The sequence below is a fragment of the Suillus plorans genome (genome assembly GCF_016647745.1).
Source record: "Suillus plorans strain S12 chromosome Unknown HD556scaffold_45, whole genome shotgun sequence".
Lineage (NCBI taxonomy): Eukaryota > Fungi > Basidiomycota > Agaricomycetes > Boletales > Suillaceae > Suillus > Suillus plorans.
In genome coordinates, this window is record NW_024537429.1 from 56,932 (window position 1) to 71,934 (window position 15,003).

At 44.3% G+C, this 15,003-nt stretch overlaps 3 protein-coding genes across 3 annotated transcripts; 2 read left to right on the plus strand and 1 right to left on the minus strand.

Moving 5' to 3' along the window:
• Window positions 1-2,100: 2,100 nt before the first annotated feature.
• HD556DRAFT_1193177 (uncharacterized protein) lies at window positions 2,101-2,455 on the plus strand (the record flags this gene model as incomplete). The annotated part of the gene is made up of 2 exons (XM_041296227.1): window positions 2,101-2,295; window positions 2,342-2,455. Coding segments are annotated over 2 exons (309 nt in total), but the record flags the coding sequence as incomplete, so codon positions are not given.
• Window positions 2,456-2,785: 330 nt separating this feature from the next.
• HD556DRAFT_1241168 (uncharacterized protein) lies at window positions 2,786-3,022 on the plus strand (the record flags this gene model as incomplete). The annotated part of the gene is made up of 1 exon (XM_041298173.1): window positions 2,786-3,022. A coding segment is annotated over one exon (237 nt), but the record flags the coding sequence as incomplete, so codon positions are not given.
• A 749-nt stretch (window positions 3,023-3,771) lies between these two features.
• On the minus strand, window positions 3,772-7,495 carry HD556DRAFT_1310136 (uncharacterized protein; the record flags this gene model as incomplete). Its single annotated transcript, XM_041300377.1, has 16 exons — window positions 3,772-3,843; window positions 3,896-4,120; window positions 4,169-4,470; window positions 4,529-4,783; window positions 4,856-4,925; window positions 5,071-5,118; window positions 5,215-5,349; window positions 5,464-5,552; window positions 5,631-5,644; window positions 5,702-5,761; window positions 6,009-6,128; window positions 6,178-6,491; window positions 6,556-6,663; window positions 6,710-6,841; window positions 7,026-7,136; window positions 7,190-7,495. The coding sequence occupies 16 exons, from the start codon at window positions 7,493-7,495 to the stop codon at window positions 3,772-3,774; spliced, it is 2,361 nt and encodes a 786-aa protein (XP_041157934.1).
• Window positions 7,496-15,003: the final 7,508 nt, after the last annotated feature.

Consider the following 15,003-nt stretch of genomic DNA (forward strand, 5'->3'; position numbering starts at 1 on the left):
GTCCCGCAAGTTCCTTTTCATTTGTTCTTGTATTTAAGGACATCCTAACACAACAACCACAGCCATCTACTCCTGATCCGTCCCAGTCCCACAAGCTCCTTCTCATTCATTTCTTTCATTTAAGGACATCCTAACATCAATGTACTAGGTGAGTTAGCTGTTCATCGACCAAAGATATATGAACTTACCTATACTTTCCTACCAGTCCACTGGCACCCAACTTTACGCCTCGTGGATGCTCTCGAGCATCTCTTCATCCAAGCAACTGAATATTGCCCTCAATCCCTTCCAAACCAAATCTGTCCATTTCTAGGCATTCCTCGCCCTTCACCTCCTGGCCAATTCGCCTCGCTGCACCTCCCTCACGTATAGTAGAGATTAGTATCTACTATCTGTCACAGATGCTCTCTGGACTAAACCAAATGCTATCGACCACATTAGCATCTGTTTGCAACCACATATGGGTCCATACCATGTTCGCGAGGCTCATAGTGTTTGAACGATCAAGATAGTAAGTTGTGTAGTAGATATTGTGCTGAATGTACCACTGACCTGACTTTTTGAGCCGCCAAAACTTTCTCATGCTCACAGTCATCAATGAAAATGAGCAGATATCGAGTTGGTTCTACAGTGTTACAAGTAACATTGGTCACGTGGCCCCCCTATCATTTTCCCTTCATCCTCATCCTCACCATCTACCGGGTCGTACTCCTCTACCGGATATCTGTTGACTGGATCCTCGGGACCGTTCCCATCCCTCGTCTCCATCCCATCATCCGCCTTATCTCTGATACCGCACCAACGTGTGCACGTGCCTTGGCACCTTGACTCGTCCGGACTCATGCCACCAATGTGGCTTTCCCTTCTCGTCTCCCTTGACTCGCACCTGCTATGCATTGTAACTTTACCATTGGCCCGGTCCAACGTTCATCGGTCTCATTCTGCATTCGACCTCTCATCACTAATCAGGCTGTGTTGCCAATGTACCTATACCCTTTCCGTTTCCCCTTTACCCTTACCTACAGTACGGTAACCCAGCCCTCAACCCTTTCCACTTAGTATAAGTAGTCGGTCATCTTGTATCAGATTCCCTAACTTGAATCTACTCAATCTTCCCTCGAAACTACTTCCTTCAAGAGCCTCTCAGCTCTTGTCTCTAGTATGACTTTCTTAGGTGCTCGTTGCATCTAAGTCTACCTCGATCAACGGTCATCGTTAGAACAAGACTGTCCTTTCTTTGACTTCAGTGACTTCACGGACAGCCGTCTTAGAAGTCATGTGACACGCGCGTCTGTGATATCTGCCAACTCGACGTCGCCAGTCTCACTCGCTATACCGGACCCTTCCAGTTACGTCACGAACATTAGCAGACAACGCCCCTCTTAGGGCTCCGCATAACAGACCTATTTGAGTGCGTAACATACGGTCCTTTAGTCCCTCATCAACGGTCATAAATGGACCTCCATGATGACTGAGTCCAATGGCTCATTCAATGGAGGGAAGGCTCTTAGTAGTACAAGCCGTCTCAGCATATGTACTAGTATAGTACTTGTCAAATTTTTGGTGCTTGTGTCAACTTGTCAAATGCTCTTCAACTTGCGCTCTTGTGTGTCACTCATTTACTTACAAAGTCCAGGGCCCAAGTTCATCAAGCGAAATAAGTGAGATTAAAGTGTAAATAAGTTTTGATTTATGAAACAAGTGAGATTAAGCAATGTGTGAATTTACTGATGCTGCTATAGAGGAAGAATTGACAACATGTATGAAAATGTGACAGTGGATAGGAGGAGCTGTGGAGAGTCAAATTTGACTGTGCCAGTGCTATGCTGAGGTGTGACTCAACGTGACCATATTTTGCAGAGTATTAGTCAGACCCTGAATTTTCTCAGCTTTCCAGCTACCTTCAAATCGATAGGCCAGAATTCATTTTTGTTCATTCACCACTTTTGTTTAGTTGTGGAGCCAGCCAAATAACAGGGTCCTGCCTATTACAATACTTTGTCGGTGAGATACCCCAGAATGGCACTGGACTGCGCAGCTTTCTCATTCGACAGTCTTCACCATTCGGACACCATTCTCACTATGGTTAGAAACTGCTGCCACATTCCAGCAGCCATGAAGCAACAATGGGTCACTATGTCTGCCCAAATGACACCCAAGGCCATAGCACAAGTCACTAACACGAGCCGCCGAACTATCAACCGAGTTCTTCGGCTCTCTCATCTCACAGGCTCTGTTGTCAGAAGGCCCTTGGAAAGCGGACGTCCTCATCTGCTCAGTGCAGCAGATGTATTAGTAAGTAAAATAGGCCAGTAGTGTTCAATTTCCCTGACCTGCTCAGTATCTGTTGTCATGTATTGAGTGCACTCCAGACATCTTCTTGTTGGAATTGCAACATGCGCTACACAAGGCGAGGGGAGTTGAAGTCTCTGAGATAACTATTGGACAAACACTGCAACGACATGGCCTCACGCACAAACATGTATGTAATGTTTCACTACTATGAATTTCATACTGACCTTCTCTTCTAGGTGTCTAGGGCTGCACTTGAATGCAATGAAGACAACCGCGATCGCTACCAAATGTTTATAGCCGAGAATTTTCGTCCTGAGCAGCTTGTTTTCGTCGACGAATCAGCTTGCAATCGGATTACAACAAAGCGTCTAATGGCATGGTCTCCAATTGGCACGCGTGCATGCCGCCATGATTATTTCATCCGTGGGCAAAGGTGAGTGACTCGAGTTGGTCTATTTGCAGTCAAAGTCTAATTTAATCCAGGTATTCAATCCTACCTGCTCTCTCGTTAGATGGCATCCTGCACCTTGATGTGCTGGATCATTCGTATATGTCAGCAACATTTAATGAGTTCGTAGTTGGTTTGCTCGATAATATGAACCCTTTTCCTGAGAAAAACTCTGTAATTGTGATGGATAATGCAAGCATTCATAAGTCACCGCATCTCAAAGGAATAGTTCAACAAAGGTATTACTTTTGCTCTAGTTTTCAACGGCCATCAATTTGAACACTTCCAGGGGCATGCGCATTGTGTATTTGCCACCCTATTCACCCAACTTCAATCCTATCGAGGAGGCCTTCTCAGCAATAAAGGCTTGGATACAACACCACCATGACTATGCCAGGGGAGAAATGATGGGCAAGCTGACTTGTGATCCCTACCAGTTGTTGTGGGATGCTGTATTTGACACTGTCACACCCGAAAAAGCTCGTGGTTGGTTTGCGCACAGTGGGTACTTGTCTTGATTATTTGATACAGCTACAACAATTGTTACTTGACATATACTGTACAACTAGTGTTAAACATTGGTATTGATACTCGTTGATGCTCCTTCAAATTTCGATGCTCTGCTCCCTCGCTTTGCCTTTCCTCACGCGCCGAATCAGTCAATAAGCAACAGCAAGAAAAGAGTGAACTACTCCAACTGGCATGCCAATAACGTCGACGAAAAAATCATCAGATATGCCAATGATGCCATTTACATATGCAACACCATTGCTAATTAGCATGTTCTCGTACTGAGACATATTCAAAAGTGGCATGGTGATATCCATGTCTTGAAGTGCCTCAGTGATGGGCGGATACACAATGAACTCATCCTCATCTTCAGTGAATATCGGAGAAGAGCCTGAGAAGAGCCTTGATGTATTGATTCGACATTGACCATGAACATCGCCTAGTGGCTGTGTAGCCGTTGTCGGAGGGAGATGGACATGAATTGCAGGCAAACCTTGTGAGGCTGTTGTGGAAGATACTCAACGCTTTTTTCGGACATGATCAAAAGCAGCTGTCTCAGGTGGGTTATCATAAGTGGCCTCACCCAAGGACTGTATTGAAAAATAAGCCAGTAACAGAAGTTTCAAGCTTGACCTTACTTACAATTTTTTTCACCCAGAGTGTGAGGTTGTAAATATCTTGTGCTTCGTGTTCACCACTGGCAGGGTTGATGTAGCAGTGTGTGCCAGGGTGCTTTGCGCAGTCCAGCTTGTTCTTGAGCTCACAGAACTCAGCTGCAAAGCTGAGAGTAGTTGCATCCTGATCACTGTTTCCTATGTCTTCACGACGACCTCGACTGGCCGACGCAGCTTGACGCACTGGTCTCTTCTGATTTAAATTAGCAGCATGTTACTTACAAGCTTCGTCATTACTTACCAGGTTGTGTAATTCAAGAATGGTCTCTCGAGTACGAGAACAATGGATCAGCTGCCTGCCACGTTCTAGTGCTTCATGAAGCTGCTGCTCATTAGAGAGCTGATGGGGGTCATTGCGGGCATGGTCGGTGTGAAACTTGTATCCCAGTTCAGCATCCACTGGGTCTAAGTCCATCTTGGCACAGACACGCGAGAAAAAATCGACAAAAGAAATGTCAAGGGGAAGACAAATTTGAACTCGGCTGACACGTCCCCCAACAACACCAGAATTTAACGGAATGGACACGGTGATATTGGAAGCAGCTGAATGATCAAATACCTCAACTCGATGATCAGATAAAGATAAAAAATGTTCACTCACCAACTGGCTGCTGACTCAGAGCTGGCCTAGCATTGACTTGCATTGGCACAGGATTTGTAGCATGTACAGGATTGTGTGCGGAATACGGAGGTGGTGCAGAATATGGAGGTGGTGCAAAATCATGAATGCGATGAGGTGCTGTGCTTGGCGGCGGCAGCATATTTTCAATACCATGGATGAAGGGGTGGGTAGGGAGCATGTTGAACCAATAGCCGGCACGAGGGAAGCGACGTTGAAGCATCTCTTGCTGCTCCTCTTCATTAAGAGCAGGACTTTGGGAGTGACTAGATTCAGACATACTATGATTGAGATGATTCCTGCACTCACTTGATGGACAGGTCTTATATACTAGTAGTTTGGCCATTGGGGATTGGGGAACAGTATCGGTCGGATCATCCTGACATCATCAAGTAAAACATTTGAGAAGACGAGAAAGCCATCGCACTAATGACCAGGTTGCTAGCCCTGAGCGGAGCATGCAAGTACTAATGTTGAGCTCATGCTGGCATGATCCAAAGTAACAGAGACAATGTTGAACATACCATGATGAGTTGGTGATAAATAGTCATACTGGTATTACCAGCAGTGAGCTCAGATGGGTGTCAGACACTGAGACACAGCATCAAACGAACCGCATGCCATATCATAGATGTTGCGCAGTCCAGTGCCATTCTGGGGTATCTCACCGACAAAGTATCGTAATAGGCGGGACCCTGTTGTTTGGCCGGCTCCACAACTAAACAAAAGTGGTGAATGAACAAAAATGGATTCTGGCCTATCGATTTGAAGGTAGCTGTCATCCAACACCACACTACAACATCCTAAAAATGAGTAGAAATTGGATCTATATAGAGGAGGTATGAATATACAATAATCTAAATTCGTGGAAGATAATGTGAAGTAGTTGACGAGCTACAAAATAATTTGCAGATTACCCGGAATGATAGTACACGGTTAGTTCTTGGGAGGGTCTGTGAGACCTTTGGGACGGTTTGTGTCTTAACGGGGACTGGATGTGGTAATTCTAAGCATTTTCGTCAAATATTACACATACATACTGCAAAATATGAATCTTACCCTTACTTTTGTGCGCATAACATACCTGTAAACGGAATGCTACATCATTGACAGGAATAATGTTAGCGGCACATTGTGATGAAATATAACACATACGATGAGCAAGCGATTTGATTGACCGGAACCAGAGGTCTGTGAGAGGTCTCAGATTGGCGGCTGTATGGTTATATTAGTGCAAATCAATCCATGAGTAGACAGTAGTTCCGACATTTTATAGGTGCGCAACAGATATTTGAGAATGTGTATATGAGATACACATTTGATAGTTAGACGGGGAAGTATGATTGCTTGCATCAGGTGCTGGTGTTGATAATCACACCATAGAAAGAATGTCACAAATAAATGCATTAGATGCTACTGAATGGAACAAAGGCTATAGTACGTAGACAGACGGTGACACTACCAAATGAGCCCAGTATGAATCGCTTTCTGCCAGTGAACGGTTACTTTATCGAAAGTTGGAATAAGGGAGTGAGTAGACGCATATTGCTTCATGTCATCTTGGAGACATGATGTGAAAAACCTTGAATGATTGTCAATAATTGATGTGAAAAAGGAGAAAAAACGATTACGTCTCGACTATCTTTTCACGTTCCAACGGTGTCTTCCCAATGGCACGAGCTTCCTGCCTGACATCACGAAGGAGAAGGTCGACAAATTCCCAATATTCGGTTGATACCCAGTTCCGTGCCTTCTCTATCGTATCGGCGACTGTGACTCCATCAGGTTCTTCGTTCTCGCTTGTGGCTGGACCTGGACCGAGGGCCTTGGGGGAGTCGATGACTTCAGAGTCCCTGTTCTCCATGACAGCAACAGCGCTGTCCTGAGCTGCCGATGTGGCCTTAGCCTGCTCAACGACAGTCTGGAAGCTGACAAAGGTACTGCGCTGTTCAATGGCATGTTGTCAGGAAGTGGTAAGAACAAAACAGGAGTAGGAGGCTCGTGCTTACCAGAAAGGCAAAGCGCGCCCAGTGTGCCACTGTAACTTCGTGACCCGTCGATGCTAGAGACTTTGCGAGGACAGATATATTTGCCTTGGTTTTGAGGCTATGATTGATCTTTGAAACATGTGAGTACGAAAATCTCATTAAAAATGTTGAGTACCTTTTGCTTCATGCTCCCCCGCTGTGCAGTCAAATTCTCCTTGATGAATGTAGTCACTACGTCCGACATCTCTGAATCCTCGAAAGTTCCATCAGGAATTTTGAAAGTTGTAGGGTGTTTCTTTGCATAGGCCTTGAGTTGTGTGAATTAGTATACTGAGCAGCGTACACAAGGTCCATGCTCATGATGACATTGTCTGCAAGCTCGAGGACATATCCTGTCAGGTTCGGTGATAGTAAACATGCATGTAATCTATCTTTCATGATACCCTTGAACCACGATGAGCCATGAATCACGCGAAAGTTCGGGCAGTTACCTTGAAATCATCTGAAGCAATAAAGTCCTGACTTGCAGATCGTTTGGCGGCCCTTTGCATTGCGAGCAGGGTTGCCATCAAATTTAAGAACATCTCCTTGACGGACTTGATCTGGCATCGGACTGGTCAGTCAACGTTTAGAGATCGTTATATTAGTGACTTACATTGAGAAAGTCGTCCAAAGCATTGTCAGGCAGGCCATGGGCCTTGCAAGCATTGGTAGCAAATTGTTTGAGCCATTTTCTTTCATGTTCACTGTCGATATTGTTGTCTGCTGAATCACTTCGTGGGCGTCTCGCTGGAGTTGTGGGGGGACTCAAACTTGTGGCCCTGCGGTCGGCAGCCAAGTCTGTTGTGGGAGTATTTTCCCTGGCATTCACAAGACCAGCGACTGGAGTGGAAGAACCGCGCAGGGCAGCAGCTGGTGCTTGGAGGAGTCTGAATTGTGTCAACAGACTTGGACGAGCCATTTAGTGAGGATCAACTCAGCGCAGGGCAAAGGAACGAGACACGACAACAGACATAGTTATAGTAATCGATGTAGTTTGTAGTTTGTATTGAAAGTAAATATTAAAATGTCTATTATTCATCATAAGTGCGGAAATTATGAAGAAAATGACCTGGAATACCGCTTGCAGCGGGCAGGTGGGGGGGCATGTGCTGCACGACAGATAATTGACTAAAATCTCGAGGTGGATATGAAGTGTGAGTAAAGTTATCAGTTGGTGGAGCATGCCCTCGATGTTGCGGATGAGCTGGTTCAGAAGGACTCGCATGCATCTGCCAGTAGCCATGCGGCTGTAGAGTTCCTGAGGGCAAATAAGCGAGGACGTCAGATCGTGAAAATGAGGCTTCATTTTGTAATATAGCACCAGCTGGCGGGGTGCTATAGACCTGCTGCGGGTGTTGCAATCGAGATGCAAGATCAGAGGGTCCTGGATCAGGGCCAGTCACAAGCTTCTTCTTCGGCACTACTTTGAGCCCCTTCAGTGACAAATTCCGTATTATACGGGCCACCCGACCTACATAATATCCCGTATGAGACGGGCCAGCGGATTATGGGCCCATGTTGTGTATATTCTCGATGATGACGGATGGGCCGGGACACATATTATTTCCGATGGAGACGGGTGGGCCCATGTATGCCAATGATATATATATCCTTGATGTTGACGGATGGGCCGGGGGAGTATGATCATTCATGGAGATGGGTGGGCCCATCAGGGTAATATGTAGAGTAGGATATTATAGACAGCTGGGCTGAAGAGAGATGTAAGGCAAATATTGTTATATAGACGGGCGGGCCGACGGGGGTGTATTACATATATGGGTGGGCCGAGGTAGGGGAATATTACATAGATGGGTGGGCTGACGCGGGGTGTATTACATATACAGGTGGGCCGACATAAAAAGTATTACATATATGGGTGGGCCGAGGGTGTGATAAAATATTTATTACATAGACAGGTGGGCCAAGGTGGGGTATAATTATATAGACGGGTGGGCTGACGTAGTATGTATTATATAGACGGGTGGGCCAACATAGGATGTATTACATAGACGGGTGGGCCGACGTGGGGGATAATACATAGATGGGTGGGCTGATGTGGGGGAATTGTACATAGATGGGTACATATATGGGTGAGCCTAGATACGTATAAATGTCAAATTTTCAGTGCAAAACCCCAAACCGAGATTTACCAACCCCCGAACCCCGAAATTGTGGACTGCCGGGTCTCGGGTTTCGGGGTTCGGGGGTCCCGGAACTCGGGACTCGATATGTGAGACGACATATCTTTCAAAAGTTTGTAAATCAATTTGTTTGTAAATCAAATTTTATTGATCTCCCCAAATTTCCCAAGTCCCGAGCACTGACCCCCGACCCCCGATCCCCGAGACCCGGCAGTCCACAATTTCGGGGTTCGGGAGTTGGTAAAATGTTTATGGATACACGAAAGGTTGATTCAAACATGTTTGAAAAATGTCTTTCATCTCAAAAATCGAGTCCCGAGTTCCAGGTTAGTGCCGAAGCTTGAAACTTGAAATCAGTGGAAAATGAAATCTCGCAACAATGTACACATGAAGATGTTTCATTTCCTTTGACAATTCACCGAGTGTCTTGTACTAACCTGACAACACAGTCTGGGCTTCAGGCTTCAGGGCTCGGTACACGACACTCGGGGAATTGTGAAATTTCTATTTTCTTGGACATTTCACTGAGTTCCGAGTTCCGGGCGCCGAATTCCGAGTTCCAAGCACCGAGCTCCGAGTGCCGAGTGCTGAAGCTCAAAACTTGAAATCAGTGGAAAACGAAATCTTGCAACAATGTACACATGAAAATGTTTTATTTCCTTTGACAATTCACTGAGTGTCTTGTACTAACTCAGGGAATTGTGAAATTTCTATTTCCTTAGACATTTCACTGAGTTCTGAGTTCCGAGTGCCGAGTTCCGAGTGCCGGATGCTGAGTGCTGAAGCTTGGAACTTGAAATCAGTGGAAAACAAAATCTCGCGACAATGTACACATGAAAATGTTTCATTTCCTTTGACAATTCACTGAGTGTCTTGTACTAACCTGACAACACAGTCCGGGCTTCAGGCTTTGGGTTTCGGGGCTCGGTACATGACACTCGGGGAATTGTTTATGGAAATGAAACATGTTCATGTGTACATTGTTGCGAGATTTCATTTTCCACCGATTTCAAGTTTCAAGCTTCAGCACTCAGCCACTGGTCGGTAGTCAATATAGGCAAATGGTAATGAAAAATGAAAGTTGTTATTACGCTTAACTTCCTTACCGAAGGTTGTAGTCCGAGTCTAGGGGAGTGTATTGGTAGTCTTTTCTTGTCCATCAGTTATCATTTAACCGAGATATAAGCTAAAGAAATCTGAAACATCGGCAATAATGAAAAATGAAAGTTATTATTATGTTTAAGTTCCTGAACAAAAGTTGTAGTCCGAGCCAAGGTGAGTGTATTGGTAGTTTTTTCTTGTCAATTGGTTATCTCGTTACTCGGTACTCGGTACAAGGGAATCAGTACTCGGTATTTGGTTCTGATACTCAATACCCGAGAATCAGTAGTCAGGTACTCGGTACTCGGTTCTGATACTTGGTACCCGAGAATCAGTAGTCAGGTACTCAGTACTTGGTTCTAATTCTCGGTACCTGTGAATCAATAGTTGGGTACTCCAGCCAATAGTCCCAAGTCCCAAGTACTGATACTTGGTATTCAGTAGTCAGGTTTGGAACTTGGGTCTTGGTTTGGTTATCATTTGACTGAGATATTGGTAGGCAATATTGGCACTCGGAGCTCGAATACTGACTATCAACTATCAAGTGTCGGGACTTGGTAATCGGTAGTTGAGACTTGGTGCTTAAATGGATATTGCATATATACATAAAAATACAAAATATGTTCCTATGTGTTCATTTCTAGGTGAATAGACTTTGAAATTATATCTCAATCATCTATTCAACAATAGAAACAATGTATCAGGAGCTCAGGACCATAGGGTAATCCTTTATTGTATAGTGTACCTCCCCCTCTTCTGGTGGTTCACCTGCTGGGGTTTTTTCCCTGTAGGACTGGACCTCAAGGACTGTAGGGAGTCTATTCCTGAGCATATTCGGAGTAGATATATCATATAACCAGCCCAGGACACACAGGATTCTTTTCCAGGAACAAAGCATAGACAATTGCACTTGTGACATTTTTTCACGATTTTCAGTATCTTGCCCTTGCATCCATGATCCAACCTTTTAATATATAATGAGCATAGCTTATATTCTTGCTTCTTATGACCAAGATCAGCTCACAATAGGCTGGAGTTTGTGAGCTAGTGTGTATACTTGCCATTTCGCCTGATAAGGGGCCCATGCCTTCAAAACATTGAATCTTCATAATCAGAAACCTGGGGTACATTTCAAATATCTTAAGTATCATAGACATAAATTTACAGACAAATCAACCAAGAATTGAGTACTGAGGAAGTGAAATGGGTAAGAAATTGAGTGTGGGAAACTTCAAAGACCCAAAGCATCGAAAATGGTTAGTTGAGCAGTGGTAGGACTTTAATGCTGGGTCAACTCATATTTTCACTATATCCCTTCTACCCACCCCCTACCCTCAGGGCAGTAGGCAGTATGGGTTCCTTGGGTAGTTTACGATCTATCCTACATATTTGTAATGATATTTTCGGCCTGAATCATATATAAATGTGACTTTGTATAAAAGATGTCTATTGTCACTCTCCACACATATGTCATTTTGCCTATCATTACATCAATCCTTCATGAATCTTTCTAAGCTTTTAAGCTATTATAATGGATGTATATGGGTGTTATTCCAGGTCTCTGATCACATCACAGGCTTGTTATGTTGGATATCTCAACATAATGTGCAAGTCTCACTATTAATATTCATTCTTTTATCTTTAGACTCACTTACTGCACACATGTATTTCATTTGTCATTATTGATGTTTCGGATTTCTTTAGCTTATATCTCGGTCACCTGGTAACCAATGGACAAGAAAAGACTACAAATAAACTCACCTAGACTCGGACTACAACCTTCATTAAGCTGACTACTGATTCCCGGGTACCGAGTATCAAAACCAAATACTGAGTACCAATTACCATGTACCGAGTACTGCGTAATGAGTAACAAGATAACCAATTGACAAGAAAAGACTATCACTACACTCACCTGGACTTGGACTACAACCTTCGGTAAGGAAGTTAAGCATAATAACAACTTTCATTTTTTCATTATTGCTGATGTTTTGCCGAATGACAAGGAAAGACTACCAAGACACTCACCTTGACGTGGACTACAACTGTCATTTTTCATTATCATTTGCCTATATTGACTACCGAGTCTCGAGTACCAACCACTGACCACCAATCACCGAGTACCGAGTACCGAGTGCTGACAAATACAATTCCCAAGTTATCTGAACCCTACACCAATGGATAATACATACAAATACAATTCGTGTCCATTTGAAGTACCGGGTTTCAGGTTTCGACACTCGACACTTGGTGATTTGTGCAATGAGTGAAAAATGGACATGTTGTGTACATGATTTTGGGTTTCGGGCTTCGGGTTTCGGCCCTCGGCACTTGGAACTCGATGATCTGTGTAATGTAAATGAACAATGAACATGTTGCACACCAGGTTTTGAGTTTTGGGTTTCGGCACTTGAAACTCAGTGATTTGTGCAACAAGTGAAAAATGGAAATGTTGCATACATATTTTCGGGTCTCGGGCTTCGGGTTTTGGCACTTGGCACTCGGCACTTGGTTATTTGTGTGATATAAATAAAAAATCAACATGTTGACACTGGGTTTCAAGTTTCATGCTTTGGCACTCGAAACTCGGTGATTTGTGCAGTGAGTGAAAAATGGACATGTTGTGTACATATTTTCGGGTCTCGGGCTTCGGGTCTCAGCCCTCGGCACTCGGAACTCGATGATTTGTGTGATATAAATGAAAAATCAACATGTTGCACACTGGGTTTTAAGTTTCACGCTTTGGCAGAACTCGAAGCTGTTGATTTAGATATCACCCGAAACCCGAACACCTGAATGTCAAATTTTCAGTGCTGAACCCCGAACCCCGAGTGCCGGTGCCGGGTGCCGAGTCCCGAAGCCCGGAACTCAGGATTTGACATTTGAGATGAATGATAATTTTCAGACATGTTTGAATTAACCTACATATATCTATAAACATTTCACTAACCCCCGAACCCCGAAAGATATTTTTGTTGTCTTACATACCGAGTTCCGAGTTCCGGGACCCCCGAACCCCGAAACCCGGCAGTCCACAATTTCGGGGTTCGGGGGTTGGTAAAATGTGTATGGATATATGAAAGGTTGATTTAAAACCCCGAAATTGTGGACTGTGTGCAGTGAGCAAAAAATGGACATGTTGTGCACATATTTTCGGGGTTCGGGGTTCGGGTTTCGGCCCTCGGCCCTCGGAACTCAATGACTTGTGTAATATAATTGAAAAATGGACATGTTGCACACCCGGTTTTGAGTTTTGGGTTTCGGCACTTGAAACTCGGTGATTTGTGCAACAAGTGAAAAATGGAAATGTTGCATACATATTTTCGGGTCTCGGGCTTTGGGTCTCGGCCCTCGGCACTCGGAACTCGATGATTTGTGTAATATAAATGAAAAATGGACATGTTGCACACCGGGTTTCGAGTTTCAGGTTTGGCACTCAAAACTCGGTGATTTGTGCAATGAGTGAAAAATGGACATGTTGCGCACATATTTTTGGGGTTCGGGTCTCGGCCCTCGGCACTCGGAACTCGATGATTTGTGTAATGTAAATGAAAAATGGACATGTTGCATGCTGGGTTTCGAGTTTTGGGTTTCGGCACTCAAAACTCGGTGATTTGTGCAACAAGTGAAAAATGGACATGTTGTGTACATATTTTCGGGTCTCGGGCTTTGGGATTCGGCCCTCGGCACTCGGACCTCGATGATCTGTGTAATATAAATGAAAAATCAACATGTTGCATGCCGGGTTTCAAGTTTCAGGTTTTGGCACTCAAAACTCAGTGATTTGTGCAACAAGTGAAAAATGGACATGTTGCATACATATTTTCGGGGTTCGGGTCTCGGCCCTCGGAACTCGATGATTTGTGTGATATAAATGAAAAATCAACATGTTGCACACTGGGTTTCAAGTTTCACGCTTTGGCACTCGAAACTCGGTGATTTGTGCAGTGAGTGAAAAATGGACATGTTGTGTACATATTTTCAGGTCTCGGGCTTCGGGTTTCGGAACTCGGCACTCGGAACTCGATGATCTGTGTAATGTAAATGAACAATGAACATATTGCACACCCGGTTTTGAGTTTTGGGTTTCGGCACTTGAAACTCAGTGATTTGTGCAACAAGTGAAAAATGGAAATGTTGCATACATATTTTCGGGTCTCGGGCTTCGGGCTTCGGGTTTCGGCACTTGGCACTCGGCACTTGGTTATTTGTGTGATATAAATAAAAAATCAACATGTTGCACACTGGGTTTCAAGTTTCATGCTTTGGCACTCGAAACTCGGTGATTTGTGCAGTGAGTGAAAAATGGACATGTTGCGCACATATTTTCGGGGTCCAGGGTTCGGATTTCGGCCCTCGGAACTCGGAACTCGATGACTTGTGTAATATAATTGAACAATGGACATGATGCACACTGGGTTTCGGGTTTCGGCACTCAAAACTCGGTGATATGTGCAATGAGTAAGAAATGGACATGTTCCATACATATTTTCGGGTTTCGGCACTCAACACTCGGAACTCGATGATCTGTGTAATGTAAATGAACAATCGACGTGTTGCACACCGGGTTTCGAGTTTTGGGTTTCAGCACTCGAAACTCGGTGATTTGTGCAGTGAGTGAAAAATGGACATGTTGAACAATGGGTTTCAGGGTCTCGGGTTTGAAAAATAGCATAATAACAACTTTCATGTTTTCATTATCATTTGCCTATATTGACTACCGAGTCCGATAAGGGACCCCTTGGATGATCCATTGCTCAATGAAATACTACCTGATTGGAAGTGTGCTGGTTATCAGATATTCATTTGTCAACTCCCAGGTCCTGGAACTCAGAAGTCGGTACAGTTGACCCAAATTTGGGTGGTCAGAACTTGGCGTCTCGTAGGGCAACACAAGCTTTGCACCCCGGATTCCAAATTCTGCAAGACAACCTGTGCACCATCAAAGGCCATGTCAGGAGATCACCTGCTGCTCCGGGAACTTGGTAACTTTGATTTATTACCTCCTCTGATTTGGTTGATGTACAACTACCTCAGCTCCATCATGTCTACAATTATGATACACATGGGCCCACCCATCTATATTTTATACCACCCTCGGCCCACCCATCTAATACAACATCCCATACAACACCCTCGGCCCACCCGTCTAATTAATATGTGTCTGGGCCTACCCGTCTAATAC